Here is a 21795-nt window from a genome sequence, read left to right as displayed (position 1 = left end):
TCAGGCACCATGAGGCCTTGGAACAACACCGTGTACTTTTCAGAAAGTTATTCCACAGCTGGGAAAGATTTGCCTTTGTTTAAATGTGCCATTGAAAACACTAAAATGTGACCCCAGCTTGAGTTCGAGTACAAAAAATGAGACCGATTAAAACAAGGTATTTAAACTAAAACCCAGCACAACCCTTTTTCTTATTTAAAAAAGGAAAAATAATTTTTTTTAAGTTACCACGCAGTTCAAGAGTACAAAAATATTTACTTTTTAGAAACACCCAAGCCCACAATCACACAAAGTAAGTATCAACTTGATATAAAAATCTTCATAAAGATACAGCCACCTCTATTTAATCCAAGTCAAACCCTGCCCCATGCTGATACAAAGGCTTTGCTGACAAATGTAGTTATGTCTAAACTGCTATTCTATAGATTAACTTTATAGTAAGTAAACCCAAGATTAAATAGTGCTGATATCAGACAAATTCCAGCTTGAGAAAGGATGAGAACATCAAGGATCACAGGATAATGGTTGCCTTGTGTTACATTCATGGCAAAAGCCTAACTGCAGCAAACTAATGTGAAAGTAAATGGTATTTCTGCATCCCAAAGGGCAGCTTAAAGTAACTGCACAAGTTCCTTGTACATGTTATAAAGCTTTATATTTGTGCTTGAACTTGGGAGGGAGAGCCTCCTTCCTATGCCCAGTGCCAGCACAAGACCAGCTTGCCACAAACTCCCCCTTTAGAGGCAAGACAGAATGCTTTTGTTGGCCTTTAGAGAAGTCAAATCATGGCTAATTGATACTTACAGAGGATAAAAATCAGTCTACCAGGTCTGATCGACTTATGTGCCCAAGAACTGTATGCACTGCCAATAAATAGGAAAATAAAAGGTATTCTGCTATGTAGTGTCCATTAAACAGTAGTAGCACAACTCTAAACTCTGCATTTGTTTTCATCCAATCTAGTGTTGCTGAACTTAAATACATCCATAACCTGTAGGATCTGAAGAACAAAACACTGGATTTGGTGGTGGTTTGGTGGGGTTTTTTTGCTCTGAAAAAACCTATGGTCCCAAATTAGCCCTTTTGTGGTTTTTCATAGCTGCGGGTGAACATCTCCAGAACAGATTTCTGTGAGCATCAAATCCCCTTTAAATCTGTAAATGGTACAAAGACTACACAGAGGCTTTTAAAACTCTCTTCTCTGTACTTCCTCTGAAGGTACAGAATGATGCAGTATATCTTCAAATGAAATGCTTTGGAAAAAACACAACCCCAAAAGATCTAAAAACCCTGCTTATGCCCATATACCACAAAACACCTGAAAGCTAAAAGCTGTTTGGATGGGGTCGTTGACTTGCTTAAGCCCATGTGTCTTCTGAAAGAAGGCACAGCCCCTCAGGTGGTCAGCAAGCTGTAGTCCTTACTCAGTGTTAAAGATTCCCCCTCCATCCCCAAGGGTACCAAATGTTCATGAAGCCCAAGGATTTCAGTGGGCTCAGGCTTTATGAACAAGCATCAGTTTTTACAGGGACAAGTGGATCCCAGCTCCTGGGAAAAGCAAGCGACATCAAAAGATACTCTGCTGTCATGTACGAATCCCACATCCTTACACTGAAGTGCATGTCTGCTTTGCTACAATGAAATCCTGATCCTACTTAGTCTATTAGGCTTTGGTCCCAGATTTCAAAGGAAGATCTTCCCTTTGGGGGCACGTGCTGGGGTTTTCAGAGACAGAGCACAGCTCCCCTTCATCCAGTCAACAGGCACAGTGAGAAAAACCATGAGCATTTTGTTCACTACCCTTTCTTTCCTTTGAGCAGCTTTCATTGAGTACCCGACTGACTGGAGTCATTGCTGTACTATTCCTAACACTCATGTCTAGCTTATTCCTTGAATTGTGTTTAGCACAGGCAGGCCCCCATTTCTCAGCAAGGGAGAAGCCCCAAGTGTCAGGACACTGAATTACAGACTGAGAGTCCTACAGGGCTAGACAGCATCTGTTAGTAAACTATGTATTTGGGCAGAGTAGCACAAGGGATAACAACTATGGTGCAGTAGCATTGACTGTTGGGTTTTCCTCTAGCAGAAGATGCATTCCGAGATGTTGTTCTTCTTTCAGCCCCTCTGAGCGAGTGTCCTTCACAAGGGCGTTACCAGAACCTTAGGACTCTCCTTTCCATTCCTAATGCCATTGGTTTGTTGCCCATTTCTGAAACTGAAATCAAGTAAAAGACTGAGAAGCCAAGGAACATTTTACTGGGTGTCATCAGACACTTCCCCCTCCTGATTACCACCACTAAAATAACCATGTTACACCACCAACAGAAGTGTTGGGGAAAATGCCATCCTTTCCGGATGGCAGAAGTAGTGCAGCAAAACAACACTGGGAACTTGAACATAATTCACTGTCATTCAGCTGCTTCCATCTGTTTATGCAAGAAGCCTGCTGCTCCCAAGTATTTCCCTCCCCGATGGTAACTGGTGAACTGGTAGCCTCCCAAATGAAAGAGGCTAGAGAACTGCAATCCTGTGTTTAATTTGGAGTGGTACCTAATGAACTTACGCTGAAAGAGTGAAGTGCTTTGGAATGTATGACATCCCACTAAATGAATAGCTTAAATGAAAAGGAGAGCGAGTGCTAGAAAAGGATTGAAAGTGTTGGGAGATGATAGAAAGCAGCAGCCTGAAGGTGATGTGAGGGTCAGCCTTGCTTTCTGGGTGCCCACTTTCAAGCACAGCAGCTCTCAGGTTCACTTTGAAAGATCTGATGTTTTGCAGTGGATCTGATGAAACAGAATCATAGACTCATGGAATGCTTCAGGTTAGAAGGGACCTTAAAGCTCATCCAGTTCCAACCCCCTGCCACGGGCAGGGACACCTTCCACTAGAGTAGCTTGCTCCAAGCCCCTGTGTCCAACCTGGCCTTCTTTACCGATTTACATCTTTACTGATTGTGAAGAGGGACTATGTAGAAAGAGGTGCTGAATTCTTGTGATGATGGGATGAAGGAAAACCACCTTACCACTTCACCTTCAGCATCTGCTCAAAGCTCTCAGGCAGGGAATTGCCATAGCTCTCCGGGAGAAACAGGGTAAGAATCCCAATCAGCACAGTCAGGCTTCCCATCAGGATATATGGGAGGTGTTTGTCGTAGGCATCTGTAAGAACATAGGACACAATAGTAGTACTTAACGTGCCCAAACAACTACCCCATGGGTAAAATTTATATTCCAAATATTGCTGGAATGCAGAATTAATTGAGAATTATTAGCTGAACTCTTCATAAATATCAAAGGCAAATCCAAAACCAATATACTTCTGTTATCTGTCCGGAGATGTTTTCAGTTTTAAAACTACAGCGTGCACTCGAGTATAGTCAACACCTACCATTGGTTTCATGCCATCCCCCATGTCTGTGTAGCAGCTAATAGGATTTTTGTACACTTCCAGCTGGGATAGCCAACATCTCTGCAAGGTAACAGCTCTGCTGGGATCCTTGCTGGAGCCTTCAATCCTACTCTGTCATCAGGAACCAAATCCTCTGTTAAATAATTCAACCTGAGGGAGGAGAAGTGCTCAAACAGCCCAGCACTCATCAGCTGCCTGGGATTGTGCTTCCTGCTGGGCTTGTGCAAAAGAACAGGCCAATTACAGACTAACAGGCAGCTAACAGGGGAATCCTTAGTTACCTTCCTGACCGCACACGGAGAGAGCATCAGGCCTCCCACGACAGACAAGAGGCTCTGACCTTGCTCTTCCCAGAATATTATTTTGGACTAGAAGGCAGCGGCCCCTGCCAGCAGCCTGAAGCCAGCGCACAAGTGTTTGGGCAGGATGCAAGATCTTCACATCACAATAGCATAGCAAGGAAAAGGGATTTGCTAGGAGTTAAAGTATTTATGGTGCAGAAAATACCAAACTGGACTTGCCAGCTTTAAGTTGGTTTAGAGCAACATGCTTTATGATGTATGGAATAAACTAGCAGTAAAGTGAAGACCTCTGGGTATTGCACACAGAGTCAAAGTTTGTGATTTGATCTCTTCTGTGTTCATGAGCTGGATGAACTGCAAGGTCCTAATTTAGCTGTAGCAAAGATCAGCAGCTGACGAATTTCTCCTAAAACCTCCTGAGGTTTAGGAAACTATTCTGATGAGTGGAACAAGAGGGTTTTGGAACAAGAGTTCTTTGAAAGGCTGAGCCTGTGGAAACCTGGGATAAAAATAACCTCAAAAACCCAACCAACAGTTTGGTTTAAAAACTATTATCGTTACCTGTGCTGCAATAGGGACTGAAGACCCTAAGGCGCATCACAGTCCTGCTGTCCCTTTTGCTTTGTATTTGCACTGTACAAGTATGAAATAAAGACTGCGTATTTTCATTATTTTTGGTGCAGTTTGTTACACTCATACTGGGATGTGGATGTGCGACAACATAGGTGAGTTACAGACAGCAAAAAGAAGTAGTCTTCTCTTCCCTCTCCTGCCATGGTGAACCAGCAAAGCCCCCCTAGCAGGACACCAGCAATGTTCTGCTAGAGTCAGCAGATACTTCCACCCTTAATCCCCTAATCTCTGTTACCTTTTCCTGCCTGCAACATGCGGATCGTTTCCATGTACAGACCCAAGGTGAGAGAAGGGACTTAAGAGACAACAAGTGAAGTGACTTAAAGCTGAACCTGCACTAAAGAAGCTCAGATAATTTCTCTGGGCAGTTGTGCAGCACAAAGCAAGGAACACAAAATGTCTCACCCAGGTAAACAAAGTAAGGAGCAATGATGCTGCCCAGCCTGGAAGCGGTGGAAGTAGCTCCAACTGCCATGTTTCGCACTAGTGTTGGGTACAGCTCCACGTTGTAGACATAAAGCATTGAAAATGCTGCTGTGATGCCAAATTTCCCAAGCATCACCAGGCCCACAGACAGGACATTAAAATCTGGAGGAGATAAAATAAAACCAAGGTGAATAACAACATCCTGCACTTACTACTTGTATTTCTTCTATATCCCAAAGATCAGATCACTGGTTTTTCCTAGTGGTTGTGTTCTTTGTTTAATTATAGAATGCATTATACATTTTGCATATATATACATATGTACATGTATGTGTGTATATATAAAATTATACACTGTATTAGCCCCATCCCTATATGACTTGGCTGCAAACTTCCCACTGAACACAATGTAGATGCTCAGGTTATTTTGTACTGTTCAGATTTTGGTTGTTTCCAAGTAAAACAGCATTCTTGAAATGGAACAAAACTGGATTATACAGCAATAAAAGACAAGCTTAAATCCACCCTTTTTTCATCAAATCCTGCAGAGATTTACACACAGTGAAATCTGGAAGACTTGCAGGGTTTTTTAGCCTCTATGCACAACCAGATAAATCACAGGACACTTTTGGCTCTCATTTTACAATTCCAGGTTCCCCTGGGCTATAAAAAGCTCAGTAACTTGACACAATAAATGACGCCCGTGCATGACTCAGCATCTTCATAAAACCACATCATGGCTGCAAGTGATGAGCACAAACTTGACTTCAAATCCTAAATGTGATCACGGTTTCCAGCAATTTCACTGAACTATTAGGACCATAAACTATTTCTATCATTTTTAATGCTCAAGTTGTGTATTGAACCTTGTACCTGCAGGAACCAGCTGAATGAAGAGGACAACACCTCCCCCTAAAAAGAAGATGCCAGCTAAGGAGTAGCGCCGGGGGAGGCAGCGGAGGAGGAGCCAGGCAATCACATAAGCTGGAACTTCGATCACAGCCGAGAGGAAACAGTTGATGTAGGCATTTCCATGCCAGTTTGGAGTGCTGAGGGACAGGCCAAAGTAACCAACTGACGTGAAGAACCTGAGGAAAGCAGTAAACCCAAATGATTCCAGAAACATCAGTCTCTGAATGCCTCCAGTGTTGCCTCAGATGTTGTGACAAAAAAAGGATGCGCCATTAAGCCATGGGCATCGTGGCGTCCCCATCTTTCTAATTCTGTCATCCCTTCCAGTGACCATATCCACAGCGGCTGGAAGAGACCTCTGATTTCTCTGTCCTTCCTGCATACACTATATCAAGTAAAAGGCTTTGTGTAGGTCGCTCACAAAGGCTTTTCACTACAATGGAGTCATTAATGGCACAGTGAAAAAACTCTGGAAAGCTTCCCATGCCAACTACATTCCTACTTGTAGCCAACTTCAGTGACAGGATCTCCCACCCTCAGCAGTTCCGTTACATCTTATTTAATCTTCATGAGAGAGCTGGATGTTCGGGTTTCAAATCTCAGGAATGCCTTACTCTGGCATGCCAAGTGTGCTAGCCAGTTCCTTTCTGCTGGGGGAAGTATGTACAGGAAAGGGTCCTCGTTTGTCTATATGGTATTATTGGGTCCTCATTCCTTGTGGCTGCCCAGACAGGGACCAGGATCTCACTGAGATGGGCAGTGTACAGAAACCAAACAAAACCACCGGCCATGGGTCTGCTTCTTGTTATGCTACTGAGTTGCTGCCTTTGCTTCAAGGAGGACATTTCTCTTCAAACAGTGATTACAGAGTTGGGAGCTTCTTTAAAGAAACCAAAGCAACAGAATTTGCAATACACGAGCTGTTACCTATAATTTCCTAACTATTTTACATCTAAGTCGATGCTGTTCTCTCCATGCTCTTGTGGATTAGTGCAGTGTGGGTGCAAGGACACAGAGGGCCAAGGACCATGTGGATGGGCTCTGAGGCTTAGACTTATTATCTAAACCTGTGGCATGTGCCCTCAGATCAGAAACCGTTCTATTGCCTGGGTACTGTAGGAATACACATTTCCTTACCACAAAAGTAATGACATAATAGTAATAGTTGCAATGTTTCGGGTTCGAAATAGGTCCAGAAGGATAGCCTTCTGCTGCTGCTGAGGCTTCCAATCCTGCATCTGAAGGAAAGAGGAAAACAAAACCAAAACATTCCCACACACCTGCGAGCAAAGCAACCTCTGCCCCCCAACAGGTCTGGGCAGTTACGATGTTATGACTCTATCAGGGGATAACCAGTGAGCCCAAGGGCCGCTTCTGCACCAGGGAGGGCAGTCCTTAGGTAAAGCTTGTGTGCACCCACTGTACTCGTGGTAGTTTCCAGGGTTTTGTTATAAGAAAGGTAGCAATGAGACCACTGCTCCTGCTGACTAAGGAAAAAGGTGCCAGCTGACAAGGCAGACACATCAACATTTCCTTACGGATCTAACATAGAGCTTCCAGGAGTCACCTCAGTACCAAAGGCACTGTCTGTGCACTGTCCACTCGACTCTTCCATTCAACCTTCACAAACAATGGGAAATCAATGCAGAAACCCACCCAGCTCTGCTGCCTGTGGGCAGGACGGATGCCAGAGCTCAGCATGGTGGCATCATTGGAGACAGAGGGTCCAGTTTAAGGCTTGAAGCTGGAATCTTCTGGGTGGCATTAGGGAGCTCTTCTGCCTGCATGGAGGGTCCTTGCTGGGGCAAAGCCAGCGCCCGTGGCCAGGCTTCCCCCCGAGCCCAAAGAGGGAACCACCATGGTCCTCCCTATGGGGCTACCCAGTGGATTTCCTTTCCCAGGAAGAGAGGATGGTTTCCAAGGAATGGCTTTATAGCAATGTTTGAGAAATACTTCCAATGGAGGACTTCACATGCAAACATCATCCTCAGGCTTTGGTGGACAGATGCTTTGGCATACAAGATTTCCATGCAGTAACAGACAGCGAAGCTGCTGCTTGGTCTCACAAATACACAGGAGTGATGGAAAGCAAAACACTTTACTGGAGCCTGAAAAGTCATGTCCAGCACGAAAGACATCTGACCTCTGGCTGTGAAGTAATGAAAATGCTTTCCCATGGTTTCTGTAGGATGAGCTTCCCATCACTGCAACATGCACTTCGGTTTACACTAGAACATACACTTGGAAAAGAGATCTTCAGCAGCTCAGCCAAAGTGTGAACATGACATTGAAGGGATGGATCCAGCCCATGGGAGGTGCAGCACGCAGCATCTTCCTTGCAAAGGAGCACACAGTGCTTTGTTTTCTGCTCCATCGGGCGACATCAGGAGGCCCAAAATGCAGTGAAGTGAGATCTCACATACAGACACACGGGTATTACTGATGCGTGGCTGGTTTCTTTGCACAGGAGAACGGTTTGTGCTTCTTCAGGAGCTCCAGCCAGGGCAGAGCCACTAGAGGGGGAGATGAGCCCAAGAACCAGCCATCGTGCTGCTGCTGAGCAGCTCCCTGGCTTGCTGGGGTTGTGCTGGGCTTTCTCCTCTTAACCAATACATGTGAAACACAGCAGAAAAACAGACCTGAAGAGCTTGATATTCTTCACCACCATCGCTGCTTGTGGTTTTCGTGTGCCCGTGTAGCACTGGGGTGCTTTGGTTTGTGCCACCCAGCCCCAGCACATGCGGCTGCCGATTTAGGGTCCCCTGCACAGCCTACAAAGGGTGGCTGTCAAGCTGCAAATCCCTAACACCACAACCAAGCTGAAAGGGGGACAACCACATCCTCCTCGGGCCTTCTCAGCGCCAAAGGCTGAAGCAATCTGGGTCAGCCTTGCTCTGAAAACCACAACCGAGCACTGCTGAGGAGGAGAATTCCACTGTGAAAACCAAACACATGAAAGCCCCTCTGGCTTCTCATTTTGAACTCCCTAACTCAGCACTTACCTCGCACCAACAGTCACCTGAAGAGCTGCTGGTGCGAACCAGTTCTGTGCTGGCATTTCCTCACAAGTCAACTGGCCAAAGGGGGAACGTTCTGGTGAGGTAAAGCACCAGGACACATGCAACATACCTCTGCGGTGTCAAAAAGCACCTCTGGGGCTGGCACACCATTTATCTTCGCAGCCTTTCGGATAATAACTTCTGCCTCCTTGTACCTTCCCTGGGAGATGAGCCACCGAGGGGATTCAGGAATGATCCTGCAATGGGTTTCACAATAAACAGCTCAACGTTTCTCACATACAGTTATTAAAACCACATGTATCGTCTCTACGAGTTCCACTCTCAGCTGACAGATTGCTTGCAGCAGAAGGCAGCCAGCACAGAAGCACGTGGGCAATGTAATTCATGGATTTGTCCCACCGGGATCAATAGGAGAATTCCAGTCTATGGGAGGTGTTTATCCCCACGCTGAAGTAAATGCAAGCTTACCCTTGTCCTGGGTGGTTGGTTTTTAAGGGGTAATTGATGCCCAGCGGACAAACCCCAGATGTCACCAGACAGAGAGCAAAGGTGGGGGTAACTTAGCCAGTGGTGAGCAAAAATGTTGTTAGGGAACCACACACAACATGGAAATGCTCGAGCTATGCACAGGGTACATTTAAAGGCTCTGAGTCATAGGAACCTTCTATACAAACCTCACATAGCAGCGATGGCTGAGTGAGGGTGCACCTACACGTCACCAGTGCTCCAGAGCTGGGATGGGTGTGTGCAGTGGGAAGAGGAAAGAAAACATGGACTCAGCTACCAAGAGGACAGTGTGGGATGGCTGAGAGGAGCAGGGGAAGGAAGAGCCAACCTTTGGCTTAACCAGACGCTTATACACGCTGAAAGAGCTCACAAATCAAGGTCCTGCTCCAGCAGCCAAAGCCAAGGCTGGGAGGACGCAGGGCTCCTGGCACACGGAGCCTCTGGGAGGGGGCTTGCCTGCGACTTAATGACATGGAGAGCAATGAACTGCTTAATGATAGGAAGTGCAATAAACTGCTGCGTGCGAGAGAATGGGCTCAGCCTGGCACTGGGGTACCTGAGAAGCTGTGGATGCCAAGGCCAGGTTGGACACAGGGGCTTGGAGCAAGCTGCTCTAGTGGAAGGTGACCCTGGCCGTGGCAGGGGTTGGAGCTGGAGGAGCTTTAAGATCCCTTCAACCCAAACCAGTCTGGGATTTTAGTACCAATCAGCAAGTGAATCCACATTAAAAAACAGCTTAAATTAAACAAGGAAGGAAGCAAAGTTAGAACGAATCACGCAGTGGTACTACAGGGGTAAACCTAAAGGTGGTTAACAGTGTCCAGAGCTACAAATCAAATCCAGCATTCCCAAGTGCTCTGGAAAACCAATGCACAAGTGGCTTCAAGCACAGGGCCAGCACCAGCAGGGCTCTGTGGGTAGTTAACTTGACTGAAAAGTGGTACTCACCACCAGAGCGGGATGCAGAACAGCCCCGGGATCGTGAGTGCCAGCAGCAGCATCCGCCAGTCTCTGATGAAGTAAGCAAACAGTGGCAGCAACATGTAGCCAATTGCAAAAAATATGCAAATTCCTAATGTAGAGAATATAATACGAACTGATTTGCCCAGGATTTCTGTTCCTGTTCAAAACAAGGGAGGGTGGATTAGCATCTCAACGCTTTCTTTCCAAGCATCACTCAATACTTTACTGCGTTTAGGAGAAAGTTAAGCTAAACAGTCTTAGGAAGGAGCAGCACAACACAACCCACCCAGTACAGATAAAGCTGCTTGGGAGTATTGGGGACCTTCAGATGAAGGAGTGACTTCTGTTTGCTTTGGTTAAAGCATTGTCAGAGATGGATAGGAGCAGGCAGGGAATGGCCAGCAGCCTTTCAGGAGCCTTTCCTGCATGCTTGTCTAGGACATAACCTGCTCCTGCACTGAATCCATTGGGATCTAAGATGTTAAGTTCACTGCTGAGCACTTCAGGTCTGACATGGGATGAAAGGATGTGAATTACAGTGAGGTGGAAACAAACAATGTTTATTTGGAACAGAAGGCCGAATGGTGGACCAGCACATCACAGGCTGTAGGATACCACCAGGGAAGATGCCATCATCTAACAATGCTACTGCTGCAGTAGCCAGGTAGCAGCCCATGAAAGCATCCTACAGCCACTGTGTCATGTACAGGATGTGGTTAAAAAACATCTCTATAGACTTTTGCCACCACCTCTGGGAGGAAACTATTCTCATGAAGATGGAAGCAATAGTGCTAAGGGCAGGAAGAGCCCCGGAGGCTGGAGCAGGGTCTGTGTTATGCATAGGGCAGCAACGCAGGTTTGGACGTTGGAAGCTGGAACGACAGGAGAAACCTGTGTTAAGGTGGCCCCTTGAAAAGACAAACACTTGGGGATGGGGGGTGCCAGGGCTGCAGCACAGCCAGCATCAATGGGGGCTTTATATGTGCCCATGTCACTGCTTTCCCATGGCAGGCACTCGCTCTGGCTCCATCAGCTCCACACAGGAGTTAACTCCCAGGACAGGGGGAGCAGTGGCACTGGGATGGCAACAGCAATGGCAAGTGATCTCCCTGCTGACAGCCTGACCTACTTAATCCTCCCTCCACCACCGGCAGCGGTGACTCACTGCTGCCCGGGGACATGACAGTGCATCCCCTCCACAGCACTGATTTCACATCATGTTCTTCTGCTCTGTTTCCCTCCCCAAGCATTAAAGCCTCATGGGGTAGGAAAGAACAGCATTAACTATTAGGTTTTAATTTAGACTAGCTCATATTAAGAAGTACAAATTGTAATACTAATGCAACTGGTTTAAAATACCTACATTTAAAATACCTAAATTGGTTACCAATATGTAAAGGGGCCAACAAGAAATCTGGAGAGGGGCTTTGGACAAGGGCCTGTAGGGACAGGCCAAGGGGAATGGCTTTAACCTGCCTGAGGGGAGACTGAGCTGAGCTCTTAGGCAGAAGCTCTTCCCTGTGAGGGTGCTGAGGCGCTGGCACGGGGTGCCCAGAGAAGCTGTGGCTGCCCCATCCCTGGCAGTGTTCAAGGCCAGGTTGGACACAGGGGCTTGGAGCAAGCTGCTCCAGTGGAAGGGGTCCCTGCCCGTGGCAGGGGTTGGAGCTGGAGGAGCTTTAAGGTCCCTTCCAACCCAAAGCAGGCCGGGGTTCTGTGATATCAAAACCTGACATAAACACATATGTACACACAAGAGAGCTCTTGCAAATCGCAGCTCCCACCCGAGGCCTGCATCAGTCATCCCCATAATTCCCTCCGACAGGGAGGAACCCGAATGCCTTCTCTATCTCAGACCTGCTTCTGCTGATAACAAACCCTGAACACTGCCTTGAACTTCTTCTCCAAAGAAGAAGGAAATAGATCTTTAGAGTCTTCTTGCTCTCTTCCTTTCCTCTAAACCTAAAGGAAATATAGGCTTGATGTAGCCAAGAGGAAAAAATTTACACTGGCCTAAACTAGGAATTGTACCAGTGAGGCTTCACTGCTGTCTAAATAAATGCTCAGAGGGGAAAAGAAAATAACAGTACATGAAACAAGTACTGAATCCAATGCAGACATATTCATACCCAGTATGAAGGCCACCACGTAGTTTGAGATCTGCCCCATTCCCACTATGAGAAAGAGCACTGTGAACATCTCCCAGCTGATGGAGAACATCTGCAGGAAGCTGAAGGCAGTCTGCACGGCCATGGTCAAAAAGAGGATGTTCTTCCTGCCAAACCTGTTGCAAAAGAGAGATTACTACTGAAACAGCATGCATTGGTGGAGAGGGGCTGCGTAAGAGAGCAGGAGGGAGCACAAACAGCCAACCTCAAGCAATGCAGCTCGGCACAACCTGAGGTTTGGTTCCTCTTGAAGAATCCTGGTTATTAGTTTCATAAGCACTAAAAATGTTTTCATTTCCAAGATGCAGGAAATTCACCAAGAAGAAAAAGGAAACTTCAGTGAAGATGTCAAGCCACACAGCTGAAAGTTAGGAAGCGAAGGCTTTTAGGCTACTGGCATCTATACATTGCAACACCATTATGCTCTGGATGTATTAAATGGCTTTACCAATGGGTTTCGGCCTGAGTAGTCATTGTACCCTTTCTCTCACCTGCCCCTCTGCATTAGGATTCCATAGCATTGCCTTATGGGAAGGTAAGAGCAAAAGCAGGGTTATGTTCAGGTTGGCACATCCATCCTGTGCATGGATGCTGCCCAGGCCGCCCCACCAGCAGCAGCCCTTGACTTAGCAGAGGTTTCTGCAGCAACAGAGGGAACCCCTCAGCTGCAGGCTCAGAGCATCCCCTTCACTGACAAAACACTTCCAAAGCAACTCAGTGAATAGCTCGCAGAGAAGGTGCTGGGCTCTGGGGGAGGCCGACGGGGCACACAGCCTTGTCTGATGCTCCCAGCGGGCACATGGCACCAGTGGGATTTAGTGATTATCTCGTCTCCCTTTCAAACAGTAACACCGACTGACTTCGGCACCGGGGCAGGAGTCAGGAGACTAAATTCAGATCACATGGAACTTAATCCTGGTGGCTTTAGGATTAAGATTCCCATCGAGTTTGGAAGCCTCTTCGCTGAATACCCAGGGGAGCACAGTGGCTTTTACGGCTTCCTCACCGACAGGCAGCTGCGGTGTTACCTGTCTGAGAGCTGCCCTGAGATGAAGGAGCCGATGAGGACTCCCACGAAGAACAGGGACGTGGTCAGCGGGGCTTTCCAGTCATCCTCACACACCAGGTTCCACTGCAAGAGAAGAGGCTGTGCTCAGACACAGCCATAATGCTCATCCAGGCACAGGGGTTACGGGCTGGAGACAGGCATTTTTCCACATAATTTAATTCCATTTCTCCACACCCACATTTCCACCCCTCCCTGGCACCAGCATTCGTTTCCACAGTGAAGGTCACTGCCCAATGCCCTGTTAAAGCACAGGCAAGCCCCATCAGGCCAAAACGCTGGCAGCCATCTGATGGGACCCCACCACCTCTTAATGCCAAACCCAATGGGCAGTTGGTGTTTGCAGCCCGGGGGCTGTCCTGGCCCCATTTCCAGCACCATCTCCCCACCACACACCCCAACTGCCACATCAGACCCCCAACACCTAGGACATAGCTCCTCATGTCCCGAGATGCTCCCCATCAGGAAAGCAGAGAGATGGAAAGGGGTGAAGGACTGCCCTATCCCTGGCTAGGGACAGTTTACAGATCACCTGCTGCAATCCTGTAACTTCAGGGGTTGACAAACCATACGCAGACAATGCACAGAATGAAATTTCTCCTCCTGCACTAACGTGTTTCCAACTTCCTTTCCATCCCCATCCCCATAAACCGCAGGGCTCCCTCACAGCCTCACGACTGGCCCTGGCTGCGGCTGGAGGTTTAGGACAGGAGCCAACATGGAAACTTCCACCCCAGGCTGCTCCTAACCCCAGACAAGACGAATAAAAGCAGCATCATGAGTCTCTGCCCGCTGAAGCTGGAGCTGTGGCTTGCTCCATCCCAGTGACTAATCTGCCAGCCAAGGCATGCCTGCCGGGAGCACGCATGGATAGACTTCAAACATGTTAGTGTGGGATTAGATAGTTCTACCACAGAAGGAAGCTAATCAGATCACAGATCAAAGTATAGCATCATTTTAATAATTAGCCATGCTATCAGAGAGCGGGACATAGCACGCACCAGTGCTGGGGGCATGGATGGGCTGAGCCATCGCAGCAAGCCTGGGTAAGGCAGGGGCAGTGGAGCAGAAACCTCCCCTCAGGGCTGCTCAGGATCCTTAGCTCAGCAACAGGCAACAAGAATGAGAAGCTTCTGGGCTCCAAAGAGATCCAGGTGCCATCTGACAGCACTGTGGGTCCTGCCAGAACCAAACCATCAATGGGGTGATGGCCGGGCTTTGCTTCTGCTGCAGAACAAGGAGAAGGAAACCCCCAAGCAGGGAGGGATGCGGTGGCTCCTCCAGTTTGCTCTGGGCTATAATTCAGGAACGAGCTGCAATCAGTGCCTGTTTGCGGGCAGAATGAATGTACCCTGCCAGCGGAGGGAAGCTGGGTACCTGTGCCCGCCTTGCAGAGTAGCACCAGCTACATGACAGAGAGATGAACCGGATTTAAGCACATAGCCCATGCCTCCTCCTGGGAAACACACAGGGGCTTTAATTTGGGAACATGGAGATTTGAGGACTGAAATGTGCCTCCAAGAATTAAATCTGATTAATCATGGCTTTAAGCTGCCGCATGGGAGATACAGATGAGAGCTTAGGAAGCTCCCTTCCGACCCAAACCATTCTGTGATTCTATCAATAACAAAACATTATTGATATAGTGTTAATAATAACAACATCATCATTAAGACCTATGGCAGCCGTTTCTAGAAGATGGTTTCTCATCCCTGCTGGGAAGGAAGAGATGCTGCCGTGAGCCCACCTGGGTGCACACCAGCGCTCATCTCCACTGTATTTGCTTGGATGGATGGGAGCACGTGTCAGGAACATTCGATATGGTCAAGGATGCTCACAGTGAAAAACACACACAGGGATCCGCTTCACATGGCAAAGAAAACCCATCCCGCTGCACTTCCCTTTCCCTGCTCTGGGAAAGCTGGTGACAAGGTGGTGGCAGAATTTGGAACCAATACAGACCATTATTGGGGCGCTGAGCACCTTGCTCTAGGGCTGCCAGCGCAGTGCCTGCTTCTGGACCCTCAGGCTTCAGTCGCTCATGGTGAAGGGTCAGCATTTTAAAATGCCTCCACTGTGCCAAAGGCACTTTGGCTGCAAAGTAAAGCCAGCTAAATAATAACTGCTTTGTGCTCCCTTGGTGCCAAATGCCTCCCACCCAGCCGTTCCCTTTGTCTTTTCCCAGGACAAAGGAAGAGCTGTGTGCAGGAACTCGCTGTCTTTGACCAGAAAACACACAAACACATCAAATCCAGCTGATTCCACATATACCTCAATCTGCTGAGCGAAGAAACCGCACCTCCTGTGTTAGATCCAATGCCACACACAGCACACAGGGACATATCCAGCCCTACTGCATAGGTACACCTTGTCTTCTCCCAAAGTACCAGACTCCCACCCCAGAGGCACTTGCTGTCACGAAGGCTCATGCCCTAGCACTGCATGGCGATGGAGCATGTGTCAACATGCGAAGACTTCACTTGTGCTTCCATGTACAGGGCTTTCAGTTACTCATTGCACGCTGACTCCTTGCCAGCAGTACGTGGGGGAAAGAGATATTTAACTTCTCTCTTCCTTAGAGCTGTATCCATCACAGCTGGTGCTGAGCACACCATGGCCCCAGAGCTGCAGCCCAGCCACAGCTACACCATCTATAGCTACAACCTCCAAACTGTCTGTACTGGACTAATTACTCATTAACCAGAAAATAAGTAATTCTGTCATGTCCCTGGCTAAGCATACAGGGGAGCAAAGTGCAGTGTAAGCTTCCAAGGAAGTGCTCTGAACACCAGGAATAAGAGCTGCTCAAGAGCAGCACTATTAAGGCATTGTGAGACTTGAACCCCCTGCAGTTCCATGCTCAGCTCTGGGGCCACCACCACAGGAGGGATGTGGACCTGCTCAACCTTAAAGCTCCTCCAGCTCCAACCCCTGCCACGGGCAGGGACCCCTTCCACTGGAGCAGCTTGCTCCAAGCCCCTGTGTCCAACCTGGCCTTGAGCACTGCCAGGGATGGGGCAGCCACAGCTTCTCTGGGCACCCTGTGCCAGCGCCTCAGCACCCTCCCAGGGAAGAGCTTCTGCCTAAGAGCTCATCTCAGTCTCCCCTCTGGCAGGTTAAAGCCATTCCCCTTGGCCTGTCCCTGCAGGCCCTTGTCCCAAGCCCCTCTCCAGGTTTCCTGCAGCCCCTTCAGGCACTGGAGCTGCTCTCAGGTCTCCCCTTCAGGAGCCTTCTCTTCTCCAGGCTGACCCAGCCCAGCTCTCTCAGCCTGGCCCCAGAGCAGAGCTGCTCCAGCCCTCGCAGCAGCTCCGTCACCCTCTGCCATGGCTCTTTTCAGCCCCCATCTGCATTTTTAAGACCAAGCAGATGACTGAGTCTGGGATCCTCCGTTCCCAGGGTCCCTGCACACCAAACACCACGGATCTGGCATCTCCCAGCCTGTTCCCCTCAAGCAGCCGTAATAACAGGATTTGACACAACTGCACAGATCAAAACTACCAGAGCTTAATCTTGTGCCATCATGTTTTGCCCCTCCATTGAGTTCTTCAACTGAAGATGCTTTTTCACTGAGCTTTTCTGACAGCATGTCCTGGCCTGTCTGCCCTAATGCAGAGAAAATGTTGGCTACAGAAATAATCAGCTCAAGTTTAACTGGACTGCTTCTCCACAGGGTTTCATTGGCACCTTTTTTTCCTGCTATTGAAACCAAATTCTGTATGTTTTCCAAACATCCATGACGATCTGAAAACAAAACAAGTACCCTTCTTTTCCATCTGGCTCACAGATGGGAACCTGGCACTTGGTTTCCATCCCTATTTGCTCTACGGCATGCCCCAGGTCCCATGGCAAACCTCACTGCTGCATCCCATCAGCCTGGGGCTCTTGTTTGGCATCTGCCAACTGAACCGTTTGCTGCTTGGTAAGAAGGAAAAGCATTTCTCCTCCTTTCCTTCATTTGCAGCCTCCCTCAGAGCAACTGACTCCAAACCAGAGATTCCGAGTTCACAGCCACCACGGGATAACCTGGCTGCGCTCTGGCACTGAGCACCACGGCACTGCCTGGATACAGCCGGGCATGTCCATGTGCAGCAGTGCGCTGGTGCTATGGTTCACCCAAGGCCAGGAGCAGGGTGAGCTTCCCAAGCCTTGATTTGGTGTTGTGAGGGCTCCCCGGTGGCCAGCACAAATGTCAGGAGATAGGCACACGTAAGTGTCACACATGCCCATGGCATCGCTTTGGGCATGTGAGAGGAGGCTGCATCCCTGCCCTCCCCTACCCTGCAGCTGTCCCCTGCTGCCTCCCTTCCCCACAAGCTTCAGTGCAGCCCAGTCCATGTCCACACACCCCAGTACAGACCCTGACCACGTCCCCAGGGCACACACCTGCAGCCACACACCCCCCAGCCAGGACCTGTGCCCCCATGCAATGTGTTCTGGTGGGAGATGTTGGTGCTGATTTACAGGGATCCCAGAGAAGCCACACAACTGCTCCCCAAGAGCGAGCCATCAGCACGTCCATCAGCTACCTGCAGCACGCTGCTCGTGCCTGTCAGCCACCAAACCCAAACGCTGGCCGGCATGAGGATGAGCTGCTTTATTTTTAAAGCCTTTCACACAACACTAAGGAGCAGCAGCTTTGCTGGAGCCCTGTTTTCCTTCTCTACCAGAGCTCCAGGCTCCTCACCAGCACAGGCAGAGACACACACACATCCCTGCTGCTGCACAGCCAGGAAACCCAAACAAGCCAAACCTGACCCATCACCATCCCATAGATGCTCGGTACAATTGAGGCCACCGCACAGACTTGCACACCAAGCTGATGGCTTTGCCACAGCCAGGACCAGGCTCACAACAAGCCACGTGTGCTGTAGACAGCAACCACAGCGCCTGCCTTGCACATCTCGTCTCACCCAGCTCCTGGTGACCGTGTCACCAGGGCTGGCAGCGCTGGCACAGGGTGCTGGGGCCAGCAAGACCCCATCGCTGCCCCGGACCCAGCCAGGCTGCTGCTGTGATGATGGAAAAGCCTGGATGTCCCCTTGCAAAGTGCCGCTGGGAACCAGGGATTCCATCAGGTGGAAAGTTTACCGGGGCAGTCAGCATGCCAGCAAAGGAAATGACTGGGCTTCTATTTAAAGCCTTGGCCTCCCCCTATGCAAAAAAGCCCTCCCCAGACAAACAAGCAGCGGTTTCAATGGACAGTACAGCACGAGAGTAGAGACCGGTGGCTCCTCCTGGGGCCCTGCACCCCATGTCCCCCCCTTCACCCCGCTGCATCGCGTCCACCCGGACCCTCTCCCACAGGCACTTCACCCGCTGGTCACTGCTCCCTATTCGCCCCCTCCCAAGGCAGAACGACTCCCCCCCCCCAAAAGCCCCGGCAGAGCTCGGCAGGGCATAGCCGGGGGCAACAGGGGGTGGACGGAGGGTACCGGGATAAGGGTGACGAGCACCGAGGGTTGGGGCGGGGGGTACCGGGGTTTGGGGTGTCCGCGGCCGCGCACCTCGGTGACGATGGAGGAGCGGTAGACGTCTCGGCTGTACTCCCAGCCGTCCCGGCACGGCTCCTGCTCCAGCGACCCCAGCTCCACGTCGGAGCCGGGCCGCAGCCCCAGCGCAGACAAGTTGGTGAGCGCGGCCAGGCGGTAGCGGCGGCAGCGGCTCGGCACGGCCCGCCCGCCCCGCAGCTCCAGCGGGATGCTGGCGTTCAGCCACTCCGCGCTCAGGTTGGCCCCGCTGGGCACGACGCACCGGTGCTCGGGGGTGCCGGCCAGGAACACGACCGACATCCCATTGAAGCCATTGGGAATGGTGCTGGCGCTGAGCAGGAAGAAGACGAGGCGCTGGAAGCGGCCCCACTCGCCCAGGAAGGCAGTGGCCGCGTCGTAGTCACGCATGGCACAGCGCGGACCCTCCGCGGCTCTGCGCGCCCGCGGACACCCCCGCTCCTTGCTCCGCCCCGGCCCGGCCCGGCCCCGCGGGGCGGGGCGTCCCGCTGGTGCTGTGGGGGGGCCCCGGCCCCGCAGGTCCCCGGTTACCCCGCGGCTGCTCGGGCCGTGAGAACGTTGCACAGATTTATTCCCGGCGGCTCCGGGACCCGCGGCCGGTACCGGAAGCTCCGCACCGTGCCCGGCCCCGCGGTGCTGCGGCCGGTGGGAGATGCGCGCCCGCGGGCACGGGGAGCACCGGGCACAGCGTTGGAAACCGGCGTTATCCGCGCCCGGTGTTTCCCAGCCGTGTTTACACTGCAGACAAGGTCAGCGGCGGCTGCGGCAGCGCCGGCCTCGGGAGAGGAGCTTTTTCTGTTCCGGTTCCCTGTCTGTTAACGGTTACTGCTTTGCACATGACTCCGGGCTTTGCACGGACTCGGAGACATCTCAGACATGAGACAACGCTGTCATCTTCTGAAATAACTCAAGGGTCACTCAGACACGCGCGGCTGTTCCAAACGCACGCTGGTCCTCAATTGCTTGGAAGATGCGGCTCCGCGGAGCAGTGTCATTGCCCACGGTGCCTGCTCGGGAATGGGGTAGTTTGGGTGTGCAGAGCTGAGGATGAGGGCAGGCCGGGAAGCATCTCTGCAGCAGAGGTGATGCAGGGCTGTGTGTGTGTATGGAAGATGGAGGAGCAGACCGAGAAGCGGTGGCTGCGGCAATGCCTGGGAAGCAGAAGCAGATGGCAGCATTTATCCGAGCCATGCAGAGATCTGCTGCTGCTTGGGATAAGGGATGGAGAGCTCACGTCATGCAGTAAATGGGGAAGGTCTGGATACCTCCAGCTTGGAGAGAGGCCGGAAGTGGCAGATGCTCACCCGTGCTGGGGACCTCGAATCCTGTGTTCAGCTCTGGCCCCTCACTAGAGAAGAAACACTGAGGTGCTGGAGCGGGGCCAGAGAAGGGCAATGGAACTGGTGCAGGGCCTGGAGCCCAAGTGTGATGGGGAAGGGCTGAGTGACCTGGGGGGGTTCAGTTTGGGGAAGAGAAGGCTCAGGGGGGACCTGATGACTCCCTACAAGTGCCTGACAGGAGGATGGAGCCAGGAGGGGCTGGGCTCTGCTCCCAAGGAACAAGGGATGGGACAAGAGGAAACGGCCTCAAGCTGCACCAGGGCAGGTTTAGATGGAGCTGAGGAACAATTCCTTCCCCAGAGGGTGCTCAGGCATTGGAACAGGCTGCCCAGGCGTCACCATCCCTGGAAGTGCTCACAAACTGTGTAGATGAGGCCTCAGTGCCGTGGTTAGTGGTGGCCTCGGCAGTGATGGGGAACGGTTGGACTGGATGAAACCAAAGGTCTTTTCCAGCCCAGCCACTCCAGCCCAGAGGTGAAGCTGGCCCCAGTGATAAGAGCAAGGCAGGGGCTGATTTGGGTGATCAGGGCCTCGCAGGCAGCAGCTCTCAGCCTGCCCTGCCCTGAGGCTATGCAGGAACCACCTAACACCAGGCAATGCATGGCTGCTCCACCAGGAAATAAGGAATCGGGAGGGTATTGTCTTAAGTATTAATGCTAATGCAATCTTAATAATTATTCAGTCAACAGTAAGAGTTTACAGAGGAATAATTTGCAGTCCTAAGTGACTGTGGTTAGACTGCACATTTCGTGAGCAGGGCGTGCTCAGGATTAGCTGGTTTGCAGATGAATCTTTCATGTCTTTAAAATGAGGTTTTCTCTTACATTGTGAATCTACATGAATTAGCAGTCCTATCAACACCTCGTGCTCCAGCCAGCTCTGCCACAGCACCACCAGCTCCTGCAGACCATCATTTCAGACCCAGAGGGGGGATTCAACCTCAGGGATGCTTCAGCCCAGGCATGGAGATTGTGAAGACCACATGGAGTTAGCATCCAGGAGCTGGCTGGGGCAGGCGAGGAGCAAATTCACTGTGGAGGAAGGGCTGGTCCTGGTTCTCCCCAGTGACCCCTCTGAAAGCAGTCGGTGCATTTCAGTGCAGCCTCCTAAGCCATGCTTTGGCTGTTAGATGACGAGCAGTGTGCGGGAAGCGAGGTCAGAGAGATTCCTGTAAAGTGAAATCAGATGCGGAGGAGGAGCAGCTCTGTCACAGGGGGGATGGAGAGGACCTTGAAGAGCTGAGGAGGCTCCTCTTGTGCAAGTGTCTTGTTCTTGTGCAAACACATTGTCTAACCTGGCCCAAACCAGGCAGGAGGGGCTGGAGGAGGAAGCAGCACCGACGGGATGCTGCGCTGCTGCAGGCTGCCCAGCCATGGAGGAGCAGCCCCATCCTGTGTGTGTGCAGGCACATCACCTCCCCCTGTGTGGCACTGCCACACAGCACGGCCATCACCAGGGCTCCTGGGCTGCTGCCTGCGGTGGCTCTTTCTCTTCTGCCTGGGCAAGGCCCCTCTCAAGGGACCCTCTGCCTTGGTGGAACTGATGT

At 50.6% G+C, this 21795-nt stretch overlaps 1 protein-coding gene across 1 annotated transcript; it reads right to left on the bottom strand.

Annotated features, from left to right (window-relative positions):
* Positions 1-1821: 1821 nt before the first annotated feature.
* SLC22A4 (solute carrier family 22 member 4) lies at positions 1822-19335 on the bottom strand. The gene is made up of 10 exons (XM_057415859.1): positions 18907-19335; positions 13365-13468; positions 12298-12452; positions 10157-10328; positions 8811-8937; positions 6819-6919; positions 5643-5857; positions 4749-4931; positions 3023-3158; positions 1822-2215 (listed from the first exon to the last, which is right to left on the bottom strand). Exons 1-10 carry the CDS (start codon positions 19297-19299, stop codon positions 2140-2142), a joined length of 1662 nt encoding a protein of 553 aa, XP_057271842.1. The 5' UTR covers positions 19300-19335; the 3' UTR covers positions 1822-2139.
* Positions 19336-21795: the final 2460 nt, after the last annotated feature.

Source organism: Pezoporus wallicus, unplaced genomic scaffold (assembly GCF_028554395.1).
Source record: "Pezoporus wallicus isolate ANWC-B61680 ecotype Strahan unplaced genomic scaffold, APGP_CSIRO_Pwel_v1 contig_9052, whole genome shotgun sequence".
Taxonomy (NCBI): domain Eukaryota; kingdom Metazoa; phylum Chordata; class Aves; order Psittaciformes; family Psittacidae; genus Pezoporus; species Pezoporus wallicus.
Note: the sequence above shows the minus strand (reverse complement) of the source record. Positions and strands in the feature narration are given on the sequence as shown.

What these genes read in the sequence shown, in the direction of transcription:
- SLC22A4 (XM_057415859.1), bottom strand. Translation starts at nt 19,299, where the DNA reads ATGCGTGACTACGACGCGGCCACTGCCTTCCTGGGCGAGTGGGGCCGC. An exon ending in ATTATGTCATTACTTTTGTG is followed by an intron (nt 5,858 to 6,818) that starts GTAAGGAAATGT and finishes TGCTTTCCTCAG; the next exon opens with GTTCTTCACGTCAGTTGGTT. An exon ending in CATTCAGCTGGTTCCTGCAG is followed by an intron (nt 4,932 to 5,642) that starts GTACAAGGTTCA and finishes TATCTCCTCCAG; the next exon opens with ATTTTAATGTCCTGTCTGTG.